The 25,721-nt window shown below is 55.3% G+C and overlaps 1 protein-coding gene and 1 non-coding gene across 2 annotated transcripts; both read left to right on the top strand.

The window, feature by feature from the left end:
• The first annotated feature begins 307 nt into the window (after positions 1-307).
• TRNAH-GUG (transfer RNA histidin (anticodon GUG)) lies at positions 308-379 on the top strand. The gene has a single exon. It is a non-coding gene; the product is annotated as a tRNA-His (tRNA).
• Positions 380-670: 291 nt separating this feature from the next.
• GNL3L (G protein nucleolar 3 like) lies at positions 671-25,721 on the top strand. Its single transcript, XM_061574361.1, has 15 exons — positions 671-757; positions 868-926; positions 2,703-2,825; positions 3,761-3,877; positions 4,882-4,965; positions 6,097-6,232; positions 7,703-7,806; positions 8,646-8,790; positions 17,151-17,238; positions 19,103-19,280; positions 21,386-21,528; positions 22,043-22,179; positions 22,383-22,615; positions 23,708-23,900; positions 25,584-25,721. Exons 1-15 carry the CDS (start codon positions 748-750, stop codon positions 25,637-25,639), a joined length of 1,806 nt encoding a protein of 601 aa, XP_061430345.1. The 5' UTR covers positions 671-747; the 3' UTR covers positions 25,640-25,721.

Genomic DNA, 25,721 nt, shown 5'->3' with positions numbered 1-25,721 from the left:
CTCTCCTCCCAGCCCCTCCCCACCCTCCCCTCTCCACCCAGCCCCACCCTCCCCTCCCAGCCCCTCCCCACCCTCCCCTCTCCACCCAGCCCCACCCATTTTTGGATGCACGACGGACTGACACAATAATCCTACCAGTATAAATTCTAACTAAATATTCCCCAACCACCCGACCACCGTCTTCGCCCTCTATCGCCCCACGGGCTCCACGTGGTCTGGGTGACTGCACCGGGCACCACGTGTCTAGCGGGGTCCCGGCTATAAGAGGGGCTCCCGGCGCCCCCGTGATCGCGAGCCCGCGTAGCTCGCCGTGATCGTATAGTGGTTAGTACTCTGCGTTGTGGCCGCAGCAACCTCGGTTCGAATCCGAGTCACGGCATTGTGGTGACAAAGACACGGCAGCGGGCTCTATTTTTTGTGCTTTTAAATCCCAGACAAATCCATCGTCGTGTCAAAGAAAAATTAAAAAATATTTGGGCTCGTTCCGTGTTCAATAATTAGTCTTTTTGAACTGTAAAAAAATGTTATCTCTCTGCCGGAAGATGTAGACCTTCGCCGGTACGTCACAAAAAAAACGGGAAACATTCTTCTGGAAAACATCTACGGACCGTCGGTGGCATCTTCTGGGAGAAGTGGCAGCGTTTTATTTCTCTTCCAAGCATCGTGGAAGATATTTTACGACAATTTTACGACTTTTAAAAGTCTTTTTGATTTACGGCAGCCGTACCACCCCAGCACGTGTACAACATGACGCGCAGTAAAAACTCTATCTAAACTTAAAACTGTTTTACACTCCTGATAAAAAATGTTTCACTTTGCAAGGCGACCGGAGTAATTGTCTAAAGTGTATTTTTGTTGTTGTCTTAGAACAAAAGAAGGGAGGGAAGCACGTGGCCAATCACAAGCGGCTGCGCATCGCCAAGCACGTGAGTAGCGTCTCGCCTACCGGGCTCGAGGCCCCTTTTGCCGCAGCAGGGACTAGGAAAGCCGTAAGGCCTCCCGGTTTTACAATAGGCCTCACTGCGTTTTCGCTGATGGGCGAATCTCGATTTTAAGTTTTCGTGACTGCAGAGACCCATATTCTTTGGTTCTTTTGGTAAAGTCACGTAGAAGGGAAACAATAACATAATAAAAATTTAAAACAATAAAATTCTCACGACGTTTCGATTGTAACACAAGCAATCATCATCAGGTGTGAAAACCACAGCAAGAACATTTGATGATGATCATGATTGATGATTGCTTGTGTTGCAATCGAAACGTCGTGATTTTATATTTCTTTATTTTATACCTACGTGACTTTACCGAAAGAGCTGACGGGCTGCATTGGGACTTCTCTAGGTCTACTCGGCCTGAAATGAGCATACATTTCGGTCGACAGCTAGGTTAACTCGAGCCGAAGAGAGCATTAATTTAGGATCACTTTTAAAGTTTACAAATGTTACAGCCCTTTACGGGACCCACTGCTGGATGAAGAGGTCGCTTCCCACTGCGTCAGTCGTGTTGGGCTGTTTGACCATACTTCACCGCGCAGGGCGGATACGATCGGGTGAATGCGAGGAACATAGACGTACAGTCCTGTTTGATACAATCGGAAAATATGTCGCGCTGCCCTCTGCTGCCCAAATGCGTGTATGTATGTACGTGCCATGTTGGCCTTCTTTCGCACCGTACGTAGCCAAACGGTGCTTAATCGGTGGACCAAATCGATCGCCGAGGGATCGGGTTCCAGGTCCCCGAATCCTCTTTGTGGCGCCTTTTGCTCCGGGCATGTTGGCACTTGTATTGTTAAACGCGCATGTATTTCGTTTGACCCCTTCATGTACTTCGTGCGTTGTGTAATATTTTCCTAAAGGCCTCCTCTGTTCTACTCTTTGGTTCTTTCGGTAAAGTCACGTAGAAAGAAAATAAGTTAAATAATAGAATAAGACGTTTCGATTGCAACACAAGCAGTCGTCATCAGGTAGAACTAAATTTGAGAGAGAGACGAAACAGACACGGAGACACACAGACAGACACACAAGCAGAGAGAGACAACACAGAGACACACAGAGACACACAACATAGACACACAGACAGACACACAAGCAGAGAGAGAGACAACACAGTTCACTCGTTTCCAGTTAGTTTGATTTCTTTGTGCACGTTATGATTTTAATGTTAACAATTTATAGTGGAATGTATTACAAATGTAAACTTCGTATTAATATGATGGAATTAAGTTGCGGTAACGACGTTAAATATATGAATGCATGCGGGGTATATGGAGGTGCGGGCTATCTGAAATTTGTTTTACACAAAACGCTGTTTTTGCGGGGTATATGCGTTTGCGGGTTTTATGCGTATACGGCTATATGCGGCAAAATACAGTATTCCCTTCGCCACGTTGGAGCAAAGCGCGAGAAACACAAAAACACAACTTGGTAGTGAGTCGGTAGTTAGTAGCCAGTGATCGAGCAACTCCCAAGCGAATGTAAACAGTGTTGTCGACGATGTGAAACTGATCGACGACTTAAACCAATCACAATGTCCCCTATACGCCAACGACGTTAAAACGACAAGATATGAGCTGATACGACTTAAACTGGTTGTCGCCGGTTATACTGCACTATACCGATTAGCGAGTCCTAAGGATTGAGCGAAGTCGTTTCCCGAGCGCCGGTGTTTGACATCTCTTGCGTGCCGCTCGCTTCGCTGTCCAGCTCGGAGCGGTGAGCGGCAATGACGGGAAAACCAAGGCAGAGCCCAAGAAGGGCAGCGCACTTCCTAACATCGGCTCCTTCAAGGAGCACGTCAAGCGGAGCCAAGAACAGAGGGAGAAACGGGTGAGTGGTGAAGCCGCGCTCAAGTACTGGTGTTGGGAGTGAATCTGGAAGCGTCACGGCGGCGAGATGTACGTACCGTATGTTGTACTTCTTTCTCACCGTACGTAGCCAACCGTGATAATCAGAGGTGTCAGATGTTAACTCCCTTGCCTGGTATACAGGAGGTCGTGCGTTCCATCTCTACCCTGACGCCCTTGCTGTATATTTGGAGTTTTCGTGTTCTCCCCAGAACGGGAAAGGGTTCATAGTGGGACAATGTATTTGTGAGATGACGTACAAGGAGGAGACGTCATTCTGAGTGTTACTGCTGCAGCCAGTGGCCCTTTATCATAGCGCATAAGAGAGGTGAGAAAGTTTGGGTGTATAGAAGTTGGAGGAGACGGCCTGTTTAAAATGAAAACAGGATTGTTGCCAACTCGGGTAAATAGCAGGTTGCTCGTCTGGGTTCAACTCACGTTTTCCACAGCGCCAGCCCAGTTCTATTACATAATTTTTACAAACCCCACAAACCCCAGGGATCGTACCCAGGGACCGTACCCAGGGACTTGAGCATTGCTGGCTTAGGGTCTCCTACATGGCCGTAATGAGCTAACTATTGATTGACTATTTTTATTTTACCAGGTAAGACCCACTGAGCTATCTAGCTTTTTGTCCAGAAGTGATCTGGCTACAAATGGTAGCCCGATGGAGTGGCTAGCAGGCAAATTCTGTAAATGCACGTTAATTCTAAATGTGGAGGGGAAAACCGGTGGACCTGGAGAAAAACCCACGCGACCATGGGGAGAGTGAGAGACACGCAAACTCCAAATATCCAACAGGCGTCAGGGTCGCGATCGAACCCACGAGCTCTTGTGTGTACCAGGCGAAGGAAGTAGTCAGCGTCTCGCTGCTGCGGCGCCCCCCTCTCCCGCGCTTGCACGCGTGCGCCCATTTAGGTCGAGGAGCGCAAGCGGAAGCAGCAGGAATCCCGGGAGAAGGAGCAGCAGAAGAGACGCAGCCTTGAGAGCTTCCAGAAGGACGTGCAGCAGCGGCAGCGAGCGTTTGACAGCAAGGTGAGCGCCTGGCCCCGGCCCCCCCTCCCCCAGCCACCCAACCCCCCTCCCCCCACCCTTCGCTGGTATCACCGTAGCATTTGCAACAACCTTGCCCGTCGTTGTTGTGGTGGTGGTGGTGGTTTCGTAGCACTGACTGCACCACCGTACGGCGATCGTCTTAGAGCAAATTTCGATTTAAAGCTTTCGTGACTGCAGGGAATTCATCTTCTTGGTTCTTTCGGTAAAGTCATCACGTAGAATGGAAAGAATTTTATGATGTTTTATTTTTTATTATTTTATTATTTCCATTCTACGTGACTTTACCGAAAGAACCAAGAAGACGTCTTAGAGCAGTCAAGTTGATTGGTGATCCAGCACTGGCTTGCCACTACCGTGGTCGCTGTTCCCATGAACCTTTCATCCACTCAACTACTCACCCTCTCACCCACCCACTCACTCCCCCTCGCCACACTGCAGGGCAGCTTACTTCTCCCTCTGCTCCCATCGCACTGCTGCACTCTTAAATTCCCTCCTCCCATCATCACCACCATCGTCTCTTGTCTCCAAAAAGTGCTTCCAACAACAACAAACCTTGCTCAGTTCAAGACGCACGCCACACTCTTGTTATCTATTAAAACGCTGACGGTGCTCTTTGTCGCTGGCCGCATAACGTTGAGGGCCTTTGGGCCCAGTGCTCAGTGACTAATGAAGATAGAGCTAGCTTACATCTCTTATTCAAGGGGGGACTTGGGGTGCCAATAAAGCAATAACAAATAATCCCTCCCTCCCCTCACCTCCCTCCCTTTCTTCCCCTCCTTTTCCTCACTCCCCTCACCTCACTCCCCTCACCTCACTCCCCTCACCTCACTCCCCTCCCTTTCTTCCCCTCCCTCCCTCTCCTCACCTCCTTCCCTCTACTCACCTCCCTCCCTCTCCCACCTCCCTCCTCTCCTCACCTTCCTCCCTTTCCTCACCTCACCTCCCTCCCCCACCCTCCCTCCCCCCCGTGGGTGGAGCTGCAGGAGGTGACCATGCGGAGCTTGGAGAGCAGCTGCTTCCTGGAGAGCGATGGCTCGCGCAAGGCGTACTACCGCGAGTTCCGCAAGGTGCGAGTGCCCCCCCCACCCCTTTCACACATCCACCGGTGCTCCCCGTAAGGGATGTGCAAGGGTGCTGCTGGTGGTGGTGATGGAGGCGTTGATGATGATGACGGTGGTGGCGGCAGCAGTGATGGTGCCGCCGGAAGTGCTGATGGTTCCGGCGGCTGACGATGGCGGCAGTGATTGTCGGTGGCGGTGGTGGTGATGATGGCAACAGTAGTGCTAGTTGGTGGTGCTGATAATGGTTGCGGTGATGATGGTAGCAGCAGTGATGGTTGGTGGTGGTGATAATGGTTGCGGTGATGGTGGTAGCAGTAGTGATGGTTGGTGGTGGTGGTGATGATGGCAGCAGTAGTGATGGTTGGTGGTGGTGATAATGGTTGCGGTGGTGGTGGTGATGGCAGCAGTAGTGATGGTTGCGGTGGTGATGGTGATGGCAGCAGTAGTGATGGTTGGTGGTGATGATGGTTGCGGTGGTGGTGGTTGGTGGTGGTGGTGATGATGGTAGCAGTAGTGATGGTTGGTGGTGGTGATGATGGTTGCGGTGGTGACAGCGATAATGGTGCTGATGATTGCGGTGGTGGTGTTGACTGCGTTGGTGATCGTGGTGGCCTTCGTGGTTATGGTGCTAGCGGCAGTAATGGTGATGATAGTGGCGGTGGGGATAATGTTGGTGACCGTGGTGGTGCTGGTCGTAGTGGTGATTGTCCTGACCATAGCGGTGATGTAATGGTGGCTGTGATGATAGCGGTGGTGGCGGCAGTGGTGATGGTGATGGTAACGGTGGTGGTGGTGACGATAACGGTGGCAGTGGTGGTGATGGTAACGGTGGTGGTGGTGACGATAACGGTGGCAGTGGTGGTGATGGTAACGGCGGTGGTGGTGGTGATGGTAACGGCGGTGGTGGTGATGGTAACGGTGGTGGTGGTGACGATAATGGTGGCAGTGGTGGTGATGATAACGGTGGTGGTGATGGTAACGGTGGTGGTGGTGACGATAACGGTGGCGGTGGTGTTGATGGTATAACGGTGGTGGTGGTGGTGGTGATGGTAACGGCGGTGGTGGTGACGATAACGGTGGCAGTGGTGGTGATGGTGATAATAACGGTGGTGGTGTGGTGGTGGCGGCGGGCGGCAGGTGGTGGAGGCGGCCGACGTGGTGCTGGAGGTTCTGGACGCGCGAGATCCTCTGGGCTGCCGCTGCCCCCAGGTGGAGCAGGCGGTGATGGAGGGCGGGACCGGCAAACGCATCGTGTTGGTGCTCAGCAAGATCGGTGCGCGGTCACGCGGGCACCGGGGGGGCACGCTGGGGCGCAGTCACCGTGTTGCGCATGCGTGTGTGTGTGGGGATGCATGGGTGCGTGTGTGCGGGTGCGTGCGTGTGTGCGGGTGCGTGCGTGTGTGCGGGTGCGTGCGGGTGCGTGCGTGTGGGTGCGTGTGTGCGTGCGGGTGCGTGCGTGCGTGTGGGTGCGTGCGTGTGCGTATGTGCGTGCGGGTGCGGTAGTTTAGTGGTTAGCGCGCTGTTCTACGAACCCGGCGACCTGTGTTCGATTCCCACTGACGACCAACACCAGTGACAATTATATAAACGGCTCCTGGGCCTCCACTAGGTCTACTCAGCCTTAAATGAGTACCTGCTGAGCTGTGTAAACATCATCACTAGGGAGACAATTGTGGCCGGGCGTGGTGCTGGCCACCCACCCCCTAGTGTGCCATGCTGGCCTTCATAGGGGCTCGCTAAAAGTACTTACTCGTACAGACTGTTAAGGCTACATGGGGAATCTGTGTGTGTGTGCTTGTGTGCGTGTGTGTGCGTGCGTGCATGTGTGTGCATTCGCGCATCTGGTGATGATGATGATAATGTTTTTTGTAACGATGGTGGCGGTTTTGGTGATATTTGTGCAAGGCCTGTAAACACAAAGTTCCATGGGAAGTAGTGGTTTAGTGGTTAGCACATGCAATACGAACCCTGGTGACCGGAGTTAAATTGCTACTCACGGCCAACACCAGTGACGATTATTATCTGAATCGGTCCTGGGTCTCCCCTAGGTCGACTCAGCCTCAAATGAGTACCTGGTGCGATGTGTAAACATCGCAACTCGGGAGACAAAGGTGGCTAGGCGTGGTGCTGGCCACCCACCTCCTCGTGTGCCGTGCCGGCCTTCATAGGTGCTCACTAACGGCACTTTCCCCAACAGCCTGTTAAAGGTTACACGGGGGATCTTTATCTTTATGTGTGGGGTGCTGTGGCATAGCGGCTGGCATGCTGTGCTATGAACTCTGTGATCTGAGTATGATTCCCACTGATGGCCAACATCAGTGGTGATCATCTGAACCAGTCCTAGGCCTCTCCTAGGTCGATTCTGCCTTAAATGGGAGTATTTGGTCGCTATAACTTCCCACACGATAAGCCACTTTGTTAAGTTATCAATTGTGGCCAGGCCGCTTCTTAAAATAGCTCCATAGCTCATTGGGCCTTAGCTGGTAGAATACATTTTAGTTTAGGAGTTTATTTTTAATTGTTTAAAAGAGTGCTTGGAGCGTTGTGTGTAAACATGAGCGTCGGAAAGACAAAGGCGGCAGGGCGTGGTGATGACCCACACCATCACTTCACGAATCACGTCCCTTGCTGGCCTTCATAGGTGCTCATAATAGAGGTTGTTTATTTGGTTGGGTGCTACTCGCTTACAGCACTTGCCCCGACAGTCTGTTCAAGGCTACATGTCGGATCTTTGTGTTTACAGACCTTGTCCCAAAGGACGTGGTCGAGAAGTGGCTGAAGTATCTCCGGAACGAGTTCCCCACCGTTGCCTTCAAATCCTCCACACAGCAGCAGAGCAGGAACCTGGTAAGGGAGCCCCCCCCCCCACCACTCTCCTCTCGTTCAGTTATTCATCCAGACTTCCCATGCCGGGCCTCACACCCCACGATTCAGTCGTTCATTCATGCAGGCTCCTATTGTAACCGTACACCTCATGAGTCATTCATTCGGGTTTTTTTCCTGACTAACCCCTGATTCATCCAGGCTCCTATCCTGAGCCTTACACCCCCATGATGTATGCCAGCTATTGCTCCCTTGTCTCTGTATGTGTGAGACCCGTGTGAGTGTGTGTGCGTGTACGTTTCTGTGTTGTGAATATATATGGTATGTATATGCGTGTGTTTGTGTATCCGTGTGTATGGGAGCCGTAATCTGGCGGTTAGCGCACTGCGCTACGAACCCGGCGATCCAAATTCAACTCTCACGCCTACGGCAAGAGTCTGTGACGAATATCTGAACTGGCCTCCCCTAGGTCGACTCAGCCTTAAAATGTGTACCTGGTGCGGTGTGTTAACATCACCACTGGGGAGAGAGAGCCGGTCGGCGCGGTGCTGGCCACCCACCCCCTCGTGTGGCGTGCCGTCCTTCATAGATGCTACTCGCTAACAGCACTTGCACCACCAGTCTAAGGCTACACAGGGGATCTTTGTGTTTGTGTGTGTGCGTGACAGTTGGCACAGTAGGGGGCACAGGTTGTGCATCTGCCAGTCATCTCAGTCAACCCATGGCACCACCTGAGTCTGTCCCGTGACCTGTCGGCGAGCCTTCGAGACGTGGCCTCAAAGTGCACCTGGCCTGGCATAGGCACCGTGGTGACATCACCTCCACTTAGCTGTTGTTGTTGTGCACGCGACGTTGTGACGCAGCATCGCAGCAGGGTGCCACTGGGCCGTGCGACCGCCGACCTGCTCGGCTCGTCGGCGTGCGTGGGCGCAGAGGGGCTCATGCGGCTGCTGGGCAACTACTGCCGCAACCGGGACATCCGCACGTCCATCTCTGTGGGCGTGGTCGGTGAGTGGTGGGCGTGGTACGGTGGGTGGGTGTGTGGGCCTGGGTGGGTGACGCAGCTGGGTGTAGGAGGGTGGGTGGGTGGGTGTGTGGGCCTGGGTGGGTGACGCAGCTGGGTGTAGGAGGGTGGGTGGGTGTGTGGACCTGGGTGGGTGACGCAGCTGGGTGTAGGAGGGTGGGTGGGTGTGTGGGCCTGGGTGGGTGTCAAGGGTGGACATGGGTGGGTGGGTGGTTGTGTAAAGTAGTAACTCGGCAGGAGACGACTTCACGGGTAGCACACTCTTTATTTCACCAACTTGTAGTTACACGGATGACTAACACCCTACTCCGTTACACGGGTGACTAACACCCTACTTCGTTACACGGGTGACTAACACCCACTTAGCTACACGGGTGACGGACACCCACTCAGCTACACGGGTGACGGACACCCACTCAGCTACACGGGTGACCAACACCCACTCAGCTACTCGGGTGACCAACACCCACTCAGCTATACTCGGGTGACCAACACCCACTCAGCTATACTCGGGTGACCAACACCCACTCAGCTACTCGGGTGACCAACACCCACTCAGCTGTACTGACACGGGCTCTTACGCCCCGTAGCCTTCCGGGACACACCCAGCCGGGGTGTCCGTCTCGGCTCTGGGTACCACCGTCCCGACCCACACGGGCGTCGGACTACGGTCCCCCCAGTCTCGGCTCCGAGCCACACAGGGCCCCGGTCCCTACAAGGACGGCGGGACTAGGGGTCTCGGGCCACTACCTCCTCCACCCCGTCTTCGGTCTTCAACTGGTTAACACTGACCACGAGTGCTCTCGCGCGTCTCCCTTTATACTCCTCCTGCGGACGTCGCTGAGAGCACCCACTTATCTGACCAATCACTGCGCACTCGCTACGATCCTCTTTTCCCAGCTTGTGTGAGCGCGCCTTACCACCGGCGCGCGCGTCCATGCCACGCCCACATCGCGTGCCCAACCCCGCGCCCCGTGATCCATCACTGTCGGCGCACATCAATACCACCACTACATCACCCCCTACCACATAGCTCGCAGCCGACCCGGCTGCTAATAAAACATACAACACCCCTTCACCCCCATGTGTGCCCCGTAACATAACAACAAACCCTAACAACACAACATGAACACCGCAATCCGCAAAACCCAGCAACCGCCACACCCACAACAAGAACAACATGCACAATCCGGCGAGTGGCAACGATACTGTGTATGCGGAAAGAATAACAATAAAAAAAAATTTCTTTATTCATTTTCTCTTCTTTTCTATCCGACTCATGCAGCGTCCCAATGTGTCCGAGCGTCCCTTGAACGGGACATTACCCCGGCAGAGGGGGAAGCCGGCAACGAGGTCGGGCTTTAACAAAAAAAAAGAAAAAAAAATATTTTTTTTTTTCATGAAAAGTGTCGCGTCCTTGCCCGAGTCCGCCTTGCCGGACCGTCGTACGGCACAGGACGCAGTTGGCCATCCGGCGGCGCCGGCAGTTCAGGAAGGCATGGGCCAGGCATCGGGGCTCCGCGTGAGCCGCGGGGTTCCGGTTCCCGACGGTCAACAGCCGTCAGGTCCGAGACACCTGGGGGTGGGTCAGGTGGAGACACGTGAGGATCAGCCTGCGACACATCCCTCCCCGAGTCGACGGTCACATCACACGCTCGGTCGTCACGGCACAACCCGGGGTCACGCGGCGCCGCGTAGGGTTTCAGTCGGGAGGGGTGCACGTACCAACGGCGTTTTCCCCATTTAATCTGTATACTCTGGGGTCGTGCAACCCGCACAATTTCCACCGGTCCCCTCCATGGTCTCAACAGTTTGGGGGACGTAGCCAACGGTGCGTGTGGACAATGCAGCCAGGCCTTATCGCCCGGTTCCCAATTGTGCGTATGCACCTTCCGTTCATGCAATCGCTCGTTCGCGATCTGCCGAGAGCGTGAATTCAATCTCGCAGCCTCTCGCGCCTCAGCCAATTTGGCGATGTTAAACTTAATATGGTCTGCCAATTTAGATTTTGCACGTGGCTGTGAAATCCCCAGTTGGACGTCCATGGCCGGATCAGCCTCCCGCCCATACATCAGAAAAAATGGAGAAAACCCCGTCGCCACATGGGGTGCCATCCGATAGGCCGCTAGTACCCCCGGTACCTGTAAGTCCCAATCCACCTGGTCGTCGCATACCTGTTGGCACAGCATAGACGTAATCGTCCTGTTCAGACGTTCAACCATACCGTCAGTCTGCGGGTGGTACGGGGAGGTACGTACTTTCTTTGTACCCAACAGGTCGCACACCTCGCGCAACAAAACACTCGAAAAGTTTTTCCCCTGATCCGTCAGCAAGCGTTCGGGGGCGCCTTTGTCCAAAACGTAACCTTGGACAAAGGCGTCCGCCACTGCCGCAGCCGACTGGTTGGCGAGTGGCCACGCCATGGGCCAGCGGGTGAAGTACTCTACGCCAACCAGCAGAAACTTATTTCCCCGAGGTGTAGTGGGAAAGGGCCCCAAGATGTCTAGTGCGACCAATTCGTTCGTGCGCGAAACTTGAATGGATTGCAGCGGTGGATTAGCCGCTATTGGTGGCGGTTTTCTTTTAGCGCACCCTACACACCCCTTAAGAATGTTCGCCACGTCATTGCCCATCCCAGGCCAATAGTAGTCTCGCTGAATGAGGGCGAGTGTTTTGTGAAACCCCAGATGCATGAGTCGTTCATGGGCAGCCAGGACGACCTTACCCCGTACAGCAACCGGCACCACAAGCATGTGACGCCGGGACATGGAGTCCCACTTCATCAAGAGGCCTTGTCTGCACACCCAGGAACCGACCCGCGTTTCCCCGCCCTCGGGAACGTTAACCTTCCGACGTAGCGCGAGTAGGGAGCTGTCGGCCATTTGCAGACGGCCCCACTCGATGAGAGGCAATGCTAACAGCGAGTCCCTCCCCGTGGGGGCGTCGACCCCCGTAGTATCCGTGGCGGCTAGCACCACTTCCGCGGGGACATCGACAGAGGGTTTACACCGCGCCGATCCTAACTGACATGCGCATTCCGTACGCGTCGGCAACCGTGACAATGCATCCGCATTCGAGTGGCGCAACCCCTTGCGGTAAATCGTCGTGAATTGGTAGTCCTGAAGGACCTCCAACCATCGGGACAATTGGCCGGATGGCTGCGCCACCCGCATAGCGTATTGGAGAGCCGCATGGTCCGTGCGAACCGTAAAGTGACGGCCATACAGATACGGCCTGAATTGCTGTATAAAAAACACAATCGCCAGCAATTCACGCCGTGTCACGCAGTAGCGTTGTTCCGCGGGGGACAGAACCCTGCTACCGTAGGCGACCACCCGTTCGACCCCCCCGACCACCTGTGAGAGCACTCCCCCGATACCCGTGTTACTGGCATCCGTGTCGAGCACAAACGGTTGCGTGAAATCGGGGTAACACAAGGGGGGAGCCTGCACCAAGGCGTCACGAAGGGAGCAGAACGCGGCCTCCTCCTCCGGCCCCCAGTGAAACCGCACCCCTTTAGCCGTCAAAGCGTGCAGGGGCCTGGCTATGGTGGCAAACTGCTTGACAAAACGACGGTAATAGGAGGCAAATCCTATGAAGCTGCGGACTTCAGTAACAGAGGTCGGTGTTGGCCATGAGCCGACGCATTGCGTCTTAGCAGGGTTCGTCGAGATCCCCGAACGGCTAACGATATGGCCCAAATACCTGACCGATTCCCGAAGCAGAAAACATTTAGCCGGTTTAAATTTTAGCTTCGCGGAACGCATCCTGAGAAACACTGCTCTCAGTCGCTGGAGGTGCTCCTCAAAAGTTCGGCTGAAAACGATGATATCATCGAGGTAAATCAAACAGGTGTCCCATTGAAGGCCTGACAAAACCAATTCCATGAGCCTCTGGAACGTGGCAGGAGCGGAATGTAAACCCATGGGCAATCGGTTGAACTCAAATAGGCCTCCCGGTGTCCGGAAAGCGGTTTTAGGTTTTGATTCGTCATCGAGGGGCAATTGCCAAAATCCCGAAAGCAAATCGAGCGTCGAAAAAAACTGTGCTCCTGCCAAGGCATCCAGCGACTCATCCATCCTGGGGAGCGGATACGCATCGGCCATTGATATTTTGTTTAGGCGGCGGAAATCGACACAGAACCGCAGGGATCCATCCTGTTTTTTAACCAAGACGATAGGAGCACCCCACGGACTGGAAGAGGGCGCAATGATGTCGGCCGCCAACATGTCATTTACTGCCGACTGCACATGCTCCTTCTCGGCTGGACTGAGCCGGAAGGGATTCTGTCGAATAGGGGCCGCGTCCCCAGTCTCTGTGGTGGCGCAACAGGTCTGTGCAGCCAATGTCGTACTTGTGCCTGCTAAACACGTCAGCGAACTCGAGCAGCAAGCCCCTCAATGCACCCAACTGCACACTGGACAAGGTACTGGACCCGGCACACAACGAGTCCAACCACTCCGTCCCCTCTTCACTTTGGGGATGCGTATCGACATTTGAATCGGCGTGAGCAACGAGCTGTTCCTCGACGGGTAGCGGCGCGGCGTGAGCGAGCACCGTTCCCTGCGTAATCACGGCCGGCCGCGACCCCGTATTCAGGACCACAACGAACGGCTCACTGTCCCCCCTCACCATGGTCTGGGCCACCGCTAAGTCGAGGTCCCCTTTAGCCCTGTTAGACGGCCCCAATAGAACTCCCTGTGCCCCCGCATCCGCCCCAAGGGGTTTTCTCAACCGAAGGGGTACCAACATTTGCGATCCCGGGGGCACCCGTACAGTCCGGGTTGCCAGCGCCTGCACCGTCGCACAAGCCGTGCGTATCTTATTTGGACTCTTCAAAAACTCAACCCGCCGACCCGACGGAAGCTCAATGCAGGCCTGGTCTATGAGAATTTTGATGGGCATTTTAGACAGAAAGTCCGTGCCTAGTAAACAAGGAACGGCCAACGATGATGATACAAAAATAGGACCCGCCAATTTAATGTCGCCAATACAAATATTCGCCCGAATCTGGCCGATGATTCCCAAAGATCCCCCGTTCGCCGCGTAAAATGGTACGTCCACCGGCAGAAGTGGTCGACATTGGACGGGAAGAATATTATAAATAAGGTCCGAAATAATAGTGGCCGACGCACCCGTGTCCACGAGCACCCGGACCTCAACCCCGTCAATGTACCCCGTTACCACGGACGACCCGGCCGACGCAGCCACAATCCTGTGGGCCAATTCGGACCACTCGACTGCCTTCGGGCCGTACGCGGACCCCTCTCGCCGAACCGAACCCCCGGTGCCCATACACGGTCCCCCCACCGCTAAGCGGCGACCCGAACGTGCCGTGCGTGTGGACCGAACGTGTGAGGTGCCGCGACTTGCCGGGTTCAGTTGGGATGCCTTGAGGCCCTGGTCGTCGTCCGGACGTGGTCCCGCGGTGCGTTGACGCGGGGCCCGGCACCCGGACGCGACGTGGCCCCGAAGGCCGCAGTTGTAGCAGACGACGAGGGACGTCGTAGGTTTCGGTTGCTCCAGCTTGCGGGAGGAGCGTGTGGGCGAACGACCTCCCGTTCTCCACTCCCCCGGCCTTGAACCAGCGAAGGCCTCCTCCCGAGGCACAGCAGGCTGAGGTCCGATGATCGTGGCGGCCGGTGCCCCGTTCTCCACCGATGCGCAGACGACCGTCGGCTTCCGCTGTAGGACCTCGTAAGCGTGGATACTCGTGGCAATCCCCAGGGAGCAGATGTCCATTTCGTCCGCCGTATTAATGGGAACTCCCAATCCGTGAGCCAGCGCCAGCAGCTGCTCCGTCACCATGGCGTCCTTCCCCTCCTTGTCCATGCGGGGAAAAGCTGAGTCCGCCAGGGCGAGCAGCGCCGTGCGATAGGCGAGCGTTGTTTCTCCAACCACCTTCCGCCGATCGTAGAACTGGTGGCGACAGGTCGAGGGCGGCCCGAACACCTTGGCCAACAGGTGCAGCGCGGCCTGGAGCGTTGAGCGGGACGACCTCGGGGCAGACGTGAAGGCCGCAAGCGCGTCGTCGTCGAGCATCGCTGGCAGCGCGCGCAGGGCAGTGGTGTCGGACCACCCCGACATTTCTTGATGCGCGATGAACCGTCGCTGGAAGGCTCCCCAGTCGCCCCCGTCCGCCTTGAACACCGACAGCGCGGGCAATCGTTGCTGGAGAACTCGATCGTCGTCGTCGTCGTTGGAACGATTTTCCCGCGCGCCGCTGTGGTTGTAGAAAATGTCGGCTCCGTCTGCAGGCGCAAAATGGAGAGCTCCGGCGCTCGCCGATGACGCGGGCTGCGCTGTGTGGAGACCTCTGGCCACGTGGTGTCCGCGTTTCCCGCCAACCGGAGGCGGACCCTCAAAAATGGCGCCAACTCCAAAACTTTTGGCGCGAAACGCCTTATGGCGGGAACCCTCCAGCCGCGCCGCCTCTTCCAACCCCGCAGGCGTTCCACCGGCCGCTGGAATGGAGATCTCCGCCAAGATCGCAGCGGCGACGAGCAGCAACTCCGCCAGGCGGGAGTGTGCGTCCTGCAGGCTGGTGTCGGAGGCGGGCGGAGCATCGGCCATTTCCGCGAATTGCTGCATCGGCGGCAACTCCTCGTCCTCTCCTCCCGAGGGTGGTGTCACCGGTACGTCGTCGTCTCCCCGGTCTTGCACGTGGGAACGAGAAGTCTTCCTTGTGTCCATTCTCCTTGAAGACAGGTTTACTTCTGACGCCAGTTGTAAAGTAGTAACTCGGCAGGAGACGACTTCACGGGTAGCACACTCTTTATTTCACCAACTTGTAGTTACACGGATGACTAACACCCTACTCCGTTACACGGGTGACTAACACCCTACTTCGTTACACGGGTGACTAACACCCACTCAGCTACACGGGTGACGGACACCCACTCAGCTACACGGGTGACGGACACCCACTCAGCTACACGGGTGACCAACACCCACTCAGCTACTCGGGTGACCAACACCCACTCAGCTATACTCGGGTGACCAACACCCACTCAGCTATACTCGGGTGACCAACACCCACTCAGCTACTCGGGTGACCAACACCCACTCAGCTGTACTGACACGGGCTCTTACGCCCCGTAGCCTTCCGGGACACACCCAGCCGGGGTGCCCGTCTCGGCTCTGGGTACCACCGTCCCGACCCACACGGGCGTCGGACTACGGTCCCCCCAGTCTCGGCTCCGAGCCACACAGGGCCCCGGTCCCTACAAGGACGGCGGGACTAGGGGTCTCGGGCCACTACCTCCTCCACCCCGTCTTCGGTCTTCAACTGGTTAACACTGACCACGAGTGCTCTCGCGCGTCTCCCTTTATACTCCTCCTGCGGACGTCGCTGAGAGCACCCACCTATCTGACCAATCACTGCGCACTCGCTACGATCCTCTTTTCCCAGCTTGTGTGAGCGCGCCTTACCACCGGCGCGCGCGTCCATGCCACGCCCACATCGCGTGCCCAACCCCGCGCCCCGTGATCCATCACTGTCGGCGCACATCAATACCACCACTACAGTTGTGTGGACCTGGGTGGGTGACTCAGCTGGGTGTAGGAAGGTGGGTGGGTATGTGGGCCTGGGTGGGTGACACTGTTGGGCGTGGTACGGTGGGTGGGTGTGTGGGCCTGGGTGGGTAGGTGAGTGGAAAGTTGGTGGCTGAGTGGGTCCTAGAAGGGTGACACAGCTGGGTAACAGAGGGTGGGTGGAGAGGTGAGTGGGAAGTCAGTGGGTGACCCAGGGGCCTGGGTGGGGTGACACGGGTCGGTCTGGGTGGATGAGTGGGCCTGGGTGGGTGACACGGGTGGGTGTGGGAGCAAGGGTGGGTGAGCGGCAAATCGATGAGTGTCGATGGTGGCTGATTTCCTGCGTGCGTCTCGTTTAAGTAATTTGCGGTGTGATTTTAAAAATAAATTGCACAATCGGACTGTGTCGCTGGCCCACAATGGCCCGCTACTCTCCGTTAGAATGACTTCACGGCATCTTGAATGTTCACCGTGAGTCAAGCGGACGGCGCCTCCAATTGTATGGTCAATGCAGCGTGCCGCAGTATTAACTGGGGCGGCCTGCCGGCTTGAAACCACGAACCTCTACAACAAGCAGCGAAACGTACCACCGCTCGGCCATGTCACTGCTCCAACCGTTGATTGTGCTGATTACGATGGCGGTTGCGGTGTCGTTGGTCGTGGTGTTGTTGGTCGTGGCCCTGGTTGCGGTGGTTGCGGTTGTGACGGTAGTGGTGGCGGTGGTTGCGGCGTTTGCAGTGGTGACCGCAGTAGGTTCCGCTCGGGGCAACGTTTGTGACGGGTGTGGAACTTTGGCTGCTGCCGTCCTCAGGTTTCCCCAACGTTGGCAAGAGCAGCCTCATCAACAGCCTCAAGCGCTCGCGAGCATGCACCGTTGGAGCCACGCCGGGGGTCACCAAGTATGTCACCCACACCGTGCCGCCACCGGTGACACCACCACACCGGAGGTCACCAAGTAACTTGCCAGGCTAACCCCCCTGGTGGCACTTGGCTAAAGAACATGTCCACCGTTGCTCAATCGACCGGTTGTGTCGTTCGTGAGAGTGAGTGAGCGAGTGTGAGTGAGCGAGTGTGAGTGAGAAGGAAGGATATGGAGCTGAGTGGACTTACTATTGACTGCCACCAGTGGGGCGCCACGGTGTTGAGATGTTAACTACCTCGCCTGGTATACAGGAGGTTGTGGCTTTGATCCCGACCCTGCCACCTGTATATTTGGAGTTTGCATGTTCTGTCCGTGGCCGCGTGAATTTTTCTCCCGGTCCTCCAGTTTTTCCCTCCACATTTAGAATAAACACGCGTTTAGAGTTTTTGGCTGCAATACATTTCCGCATGGTGATAAGACACTTTGTTGAGCTATCATTTGTGGCCAGGTCACTTCTGGAAAGAGCTATGTAGCTCAGTGAGCCTTAGCTGGTAATATAACAATAGTTTTATAGTTAAGATCGGCCTCTGTGGAGGAGGGTCGTGAAGGATGGTACTGGGGAGGGAACAACAGCGAAGGGCAGAGGAGCGACGCTCACAACAATTAGCAGATCGCTGGGCGGCTAAAACACAACAAGGTGGCACAGTAGTGGGCACAGGTGGTGCATCTGCCGGTCATCTCATTCAGTCAACCCATGGTAACTGGGTTTGTCCTGTGACCTCCTGTCAGCGAGCCTTCAACACTCCACAAGGCCTCAAAGTTCACCAGGCCTAGCACAGGCGCCGTGGTGACATCACCACCACTTCGTGCCAAATGGCGATTGTTCTGTCTGATAGCTTCTGACAGACAGACGCCCGGCACACTCTCACAGACACTCAGACACTCACAGAGACAGAGACATTCATATTGGTAGACACAAGACAAAGACAAAGTTCCCCCGTATAGAGTTAACAGACTTTTCAGGGCAGGTGCTGTTAGCTAGTAGCACCTATGAAGGTCGACAAGGCACTTGAAGGGGTGGGTGGCCCCCACTACGCCCGGCCGCCTTTATCTCCCTCGTGGCAATGTTTACACACTGCACCATTTAAGACAAAACGCACATGCGCACAGACACTCATACAGACACTCGTACAGACACTCACAACAGAGACACAAGACACACACAACAAGACACTCAAAGACACTGATTCAGACACTGACTCAGACATACAAGACACTCGCACAGACGCACGGACTGGCGCACGGACTGGCGCACGGACTGGCGCACGGACTGGCGCACGGACTGGCGCACGGACTGGCGCACGGACTGGCGCACGGACTGGCGCACGGCCTGGCGCACAGACTGGCGCACGGACTGGCGCACGGATTGCGCACCGGCTGACGCACGGACTGACGCACGGACTGACGCACGGACTGACGCACGGACTGACCCACGGACTGGCGCACGGACTGGCGCACGGACTGGCGCACGGACTGACGCACGGACTGACGCACGGACTGACGCACGAACAGACGCACGAACAGACGCACGGACCGGTGCACGGACCGACGCACGGACTGACGCACGGACTGACACACGGACTGACACACGGACTGACACACGGACTGACACACGGACTGACACACGGACTGACACACGGACTGACACACGGACTGACACACGGACTGACGCACGGGCTGGCGCACGGGCTGACGCACGGACTGACGCCCGGACTGGTGCACGGACTGACGCATATACGTCAAGCACCAGCGGCCGCGAGCATTGCCTCTTGACCTCGCGCGTGACCCCCCACCTCCACCCTCCGCCCCAATCTGCCCCCCCCCCTCTTTTCCACTATCAGGTGCGTGCAGGAGGTTCACCTGGACAAGCACGTGCGTCTGCTGGACTCGCCCGGCATCGTGATGGCGGCCGCCACGTCGGGCGCCGCACTCATCCTCCGCAACTGCATCAAGGTGGAGCAGCTGGTGGACGCCGTGGGGCCGGTGGACGAGATCCTCAAGCGGTGCAGTAAGAGCCAGGTGCGTGGGGGGGGAAGGGGGGGCACGGGGGGGTAGAGGGACCGGGGGGGGGGCGGGACTCCCAGGGGTGTGGTCGAGAGCTTTAGGAGAAAATGAAACGAAACTATTTTTTATTTTACCAGGTGTGGCCCACTGAGCTGTGTAGCTCTTCTTCAGAAGCGGCCTGGTCGTCACAAATGATGGCTCAACGAAGTGGCTCATCATCGCTTGGAAATGTTATTGCGCCTGAATAGTATCTACGCACGTTGATTCTAAATATTGTTGCCGACCCAGGTGAATAGCAGGTTTGGCTCAGGGTCTCCTACACAGCCTTCATTAACTAACTATTAACTAAACATTTTTGATTTTAGCAGGTAAAGCCCACTGGGCTATAGAGCAAAATCTTGACGTAAAGCTTTCGTGACTGCAGGAATTAATATTCTTTGGGTTTTTCGGTAAAGTCATGTAGATAGGTTCAAAGAAAACAACAAAACACATTGTACTGCGGAGGGAGCTGGTAGGAACGTTGGGTTGCTCGGTCAATGGCCTGCAGGGTCAACGGCGGCGTGGTGTATTCCACAAATATGCCTGACTGTGAGGCTGGGCACAAGCCGGTATGAGTAGGTTAAACGTTGAGTTTTATAAGGGCACCACGGGGTGACCAGCCCCTCCCCACCCAGCCTCACCCCTCCCACCCTCCCCACCCAGCTCCTCTCCACCCAGCCCGACCCCTCCCATTTTTGGATGCACGACGGATGGACGGACACAATAATCCCCTGTGGGCTGGTGGAACCAGGTGCTTCCTACCAGTATAACAAAACACTACGAGGCAGTCTGCTTCAGCAGCTTTCCTCTCTTTTTTTTTCCTCCTGATGACGACCGCTTGTGTTGCGATTGAAACGTCGTAGTTTTTTTGTTATTTTCTTTGAACCTATCTACGTGACTTTACCGAAAGACCCAAAGAGTAACTGTAAAGCTCTTTTTCAGAAGCGACCTGGCCACAAATAATTGCTCGACAAAGTGGAAATTTATAGCAGTGTTGATTCCAAATGTGGAGGGAAAAACCAGGGGACGTGGAGAAAAATTGACGCGACCACCACGAGGAGAACACGCAAACTCCAAATATACAGCAAGGCGTCAAAGTCGGGATCGAACCCACGACATCCTGTATACCAGGCGATGTAGTTAACATCTCCTAGCCACCGCGGTGCCCAGAAACACAGCTGCGGGAGGTCACGGGGTCACAATCAATGCCAGTGACATTCAACATCTCATCATCACACATCCCACCTGTAACGTGGCCCTCATGGGAGTGAATTCTTTCAGCAGCGTTTGTTTAAGACTGGTATACTCTTGGACAGGTTTCGAAATGCATTATCTCATCAGCAGCAGCAGCAGAGTCAGGCTTTTCTTGAGCCAATGCTGGTGAACTTCCAGCTGGTTTATAGGCAAGGACTAATTTTGATATTCAGCATCTCATCGACAGTTAGGCGAGCTCAAACCAACACTCGTTAACAGCTCCATATTTATAAGCAGGTGCTGGTTTCGACAATCAGTGTCTCATCAGGCTTTGCTTAAATCGACGCTGGCGAAACTGCTCCACGTATATAGGCAAGGACCTTCTCTGTTAGATATGGGCCCTCGCAATTAACCTGGGTTCACACAGAGACTCGCATGGACTGAGTTGCGATTAAGCATTAACATTCAGTTCTGCACTAAGCTTGTCTGAAACTGTACAGACAGGTGAAATAGCTTGACCTGAGCGCTAAAGTGGTGTCGCTGTAGGTGTCGGCCGCATGTTGACCGCGTGTGGGCCGCATGTTGACTGCGTGTGGGTCGCGTGTGGGTCACGTGTGGGTCGCGTGTGGGTCGCGTGTGGGTCGCGTGTTGGTCGCGTCTGGGTGGCGTGTGGGTTGCGTGTGGGCCGCGCGTGGGTCGCGTGTGGGCCATGCGTGGGCTGTGTGTTGACGCGTGTGGGTCGCGTGTGGGCCATGCGTGGGCTGTGTGTTGACTGTTGACGCGTGTGGGTCGCGTGTGGGCCGGGTGTTGACCGCGTGTGGACCGCGTGTGGGCCGCGTGTGGGCTGTGTGTTGACCGCGTGTGGGCCGGGGGTCTCCGTCACACAGATCATGCAGCACTACGGCGTCGGCAACTTCCGTGACAGCCGCGAGTTCCTGTGCCACCTGGCGCGCAGGCAGGGCCGGCTCAAGCGCGGCGCCGTGCCCGACCACGAGCAGGCGGCCAAGGCCGTGCTCACCGATTGGACCAGGTCTCGCCCTCCTCCTCCTCCTCACCCTCCTCCTCACCCTCCTCCTCACCTTCCTCCTCCTCCTCACCCTCCTCCTCCTCCTCACCCTCCTCCTGCTTCTGTACGGCGACATAGCCCCGCGGGAGCGCGTTTTGGCACTCGTCACACGGTTTATAGGTCCACGGTTTATACCCGGCAGGCCGCCCTTGTTAATACTTGCGGGCCACATGATCCCTGCCATCCACTCGCGTTCCCACCCACTCGCTCACCTACTCACTCAGCCTCCAATCCACTTGCCCGCTCACCCACTCGGTCTCCCACTCGCCCGCACGCCTTCCCGCCCACCACCCACTTACCCGCCCACCCACTCGCTCACCTACTCGCCTCCGGTATGGAAGAGTAGCCCCCCCATGCCCCCCCTCCATGACAGGGCACCGCGACCCTTCGGCCAGCAGTGTCGCAACCGAGCACTTGCGGGGCTGAATGTTGACCCCTCCCCCCCCTCCCCCATCTGTCCCCCGCGTGGCGTTCCCAGCGGCCGCATCAGCTACTACACGCACCCCCCCGAGCAGCACACGATGCCCACGCACATCAGCGCCACCATCGTCGCCGAGATGGGCGCTGCCTTCGACCTGGATGCGCTGGAGAGGGAGGACGACGCTGTGCTGGCCGGTGAGCATCACACCGCGTGCCACACTGGCAGATCATCACACCGAACATCGCACCGCGAGAGGGTCACACATTCGGCGAGACACACCGCACCCGGACGACGTTAATTCCGAAGTGTCAATAATCGGCTGCCGACACCTCCGGCACTAGTTTCATTCGCCCGCGCTCTTTGTGGTTTTGTGGCACCATCGCAACCCGCCCCCAAGGCCTGCAAACGGAGGCCGAGCCGGGCACGTGGTGCGTCACCTCGGGCGGAGTGACGGCCGGAGCCTCCTCGCACGAAGCTTTGGCCAACATGGACGGAGAGGAGGTGGAGGAGGAGGTGGAGGAGGGGATGAAGGAGGGGATGGGTGCAGATGATGTGGATGATGGAGGAGACGACGACGACGAGGAGGAGGAAGAGCAGGAGGAGACGATGGACGAAGGCTTGAATTCGGAAGTGAGAATCTCAGGGCGGTTTGCGCTGCGTCACACGCGAATGTTTGGGGTGGCAGGGTACGTGGCACAGCGATGGGCAACGCCTGTTCTGCAGAGTGTGTGTGTCTGAGGTTGTGGTGTTTGCTTGTTTCTCCCCTTGTCCTGCAGAGTGTGTGTTTGTCTGAGGTTGTGGTGTTTGCTTGTTTCTCCCCCTGTCCTGCAGAGTGTGTGTCTGAGGTTGTGGTGTTTGCTTGTTTCTCCCCCTGTCCTGCAGAGTGAGTGAGTGGAATTTTACATGTTCTCTCCCTGTTCTACAGTGAGAGAGTTGAATGTGGCATTTTTACGTTCTCCCACTATTCTGCAGAGTGTGAGTGCGTATGCAAGTGTGTGTGTGTGGAGTGAGTGGAGTCAGTTTTCCCCTGTTCTCTGGGCTTTCTCCAGGTTCACCAGATTCCTCCCATAGCAAATCCCACACACACAGTTGAACTGTTATTGGTAAAACATCCCAATGCTGAAACATTACCTCCAAATTACAGCAATTGAGATCACACAAACTAAAACTATTATATTTTACCAGGTAAGGCCCACTCAGCCATTTAGCTCTTTTTCAGAAGCGACCTGGCTTGTCACCTGGAAAGTTAACTGCAGCCAAATAATAGAAACGCTCATCGAGTGTAAATGTGGAGGGAAAAACTGGGGGACCCGGAGAAAAATCCGTGCGACCACGGGAAGAGAAAGGGAGACACGCAAACTCCACATATACAGCATCAGGGTTGGGATCTAACCCACAACCTTCATACCCCAAGCAAGGTAGTTAACGTCTCACCACCGTGTTGCCCATCAACATAATTTATCACCACTTTTACGGTGCTGTTTGTTGCTGGTCGCTTGACCGTTTCAGGCCTTTTGGCTCGCGTGCTCGGCAACAGTGTAAAGTGTAAAGCAAAACTAAAAACCGTGAGCAGCGTCTACAGCGTAGAGGAGTAGGCCAAGCACACCGTCGGAAGCGGCGGTGGCGTGCTGCAGCAGCCTCCCTGTCGTGGCTGCCGGTGGCCTCTGCCGCCGGCGAGCCGTTGCAGGGGCTGCGCCTTTACCCGTGCATTGCTTGCGGCAGCTGGGGCCGATGACGGTGGAGATCCGGGCGCGGAGGAAGGGCGGAGCGAGGCCCAGCGATGCGAAGGAGGAGGAGGCCCCAGTGGCCCTGCGGCGGGTGGACCTGGCGCAGATCCGCGCCGTGCCCCCCCTCCAGCAGGGCCAGGCCCTGCGCGCAGCCGTCAAGCGCCACAAGAAGATCCAGAAGAGGGCAGGTAGGAGGGGCGGGGGCGGGGAGGGGAGCGTGGCTGGGGTGTGCGCGCGCGCGCGGGTCATGAAGGACTCTAAATGCGGCACTTCTTGGATAAATACTCTTAGTTTTTTCGGTAGAGTCACGTAGGTAAAAAATTAAATTAAAATTAATAAAAGTAAAATAATAAAAGATTACGACGTTTCGGAGGCAACACAAGTCTCCGTCATCAGGTGGGACAGTCAACCAGATTTGCTGTATCAAGTGAGGCAGGGATTCCAAGATGCTTCACTTGATACAGCAAATCTGGCTGTGACTGTCCCACCTGATGACGGAGACTTGTGTTGCCTCCGAAACGTCGTGATCTTTTATTATTTTACTTTTATTAATTTAAATTTCATTTTTTACCTACGTGACTTTACCGAAAAAACTAAGAGTATGAATCCTTGCAGTCACGAAAGCTTCAAATCTAGAATTCTTGGATAAAGTTTGGTGACAACGATAACACCCAGTGCCCCATCACCAGCCAACATCACTCCCTTGCCGTCCCTCTCCCCAGAGCCCCTTTCTCACCCTTGCCTATTGGCCTCTCCTCCTTCCCCCTCATCTCCGCCCATCCCCTTGCTTCTCACCAATTCCCCGTCTACTCTTCTAACAGCCTCATCGGACCCCTTGCCCCTTTCAAAGCTCCCCGCCTGCTTTCTCTTTCAATGCTTCCAACCAATCGCCATCTAGCAAGTCACATCATCATTATAGCTATCCTCAGGCGGTAGCGCCTGAGGATAGCTATAATGTGGTGGTTATGGCATTTACGATATCATCACACCCCATGTCCTACAAAGACGCTATCCAAGGATGTCTAACATCCTTACATTTCTGTGCATGTTAAACTTCTTTCACATCGTACGTAGCCAACCGTGCTAATTGGAATTGTGCGGCGACCAGGGTTTCCCCGTCTTGCTCCTCGCGATTATAACAACGGTATTTTAATGACAGTATCGTCAGGGTAGCACCCTGAATGAGTGGATGAAGGAGACTGGGATGTGTAGGTTAGGGTGGCACCCTCATACATAAGTAGTTAAAATACTGCACTCGCAGTAATAACCAGGGAGGCCTGCCAGTTTGAACCACGAGGCTGTGCAATAACACTGGTCAACAAAAAAAAATTCTGGCCTGGACATTTGCAGCTGTTTTAGACTAATTTCAGGGTGCTGATTCCAAATCTGATGTCAGATTTGCTCTATCACATCATTTTTATGCTATCGGCATACCCCATTTTCATTGATTTTACCCAAAATTAACTCTGTCACTTATGATTGCAAGTTGTTGCTTTAGTGTTAAAATATGGTGCTGTATTTTTAGGATAGTGTGTTTATAATTTCATTTTATGTAGATATCCACATTTATTTCATATTTTTCTTCTGCAGTTTTTATTGAAAATGCAATATTTGATATCTCAAAAATCTGATGTGATAGACAAAAACTCATGCCAGATTTGGAATCGGCACCCCAAAATTACCTTAAACCCGTTGGAAAACCTTATGCCAGAAAAAGTGTGTTGACCAGTGTAATCGCTGTGACGGTGCTATTGGGCCGTGTGGCATCCCTGCAAAGGGCCGGCGGCACTCCTCGGGCAATAGATGACCTCGCGGTGGGCGGGGTCGACGGGCGGGTTCGCGACTGAACGTCTTCACTTCTTGTTTTGCAGACAAGCTTTCATCGAAGTTGTCGGACAAGCTGACCGAAGCCATGAACTTCCTGTGATGCTGCCGATGGGCCATTCAGCTGTCGACAACGCGAGGGGCAGTCACGGGGCTGGAGGAATAAACGTCGCGCGTCAAACGCC

Source organism: Lethenteron reissneri, chromosome 55 (genome assembly GCF_015708825.2).
Source record: "Lethenteron reissneri isolate LAM-NWPU_2019-01 chromosome 55, ASM1570882v1, whole genome shotgun sequence".
Taxonomy (NCBI): Eukaryota; Metazoa; Chordata; class Hyperoartia; order Petromyzontiformes; family Petromyzontidae; genus Lethenteron; species Lethenteron reissneri.
This window is presented reverse-complemented; position numbering and strand designations above follow the sequence as displayed.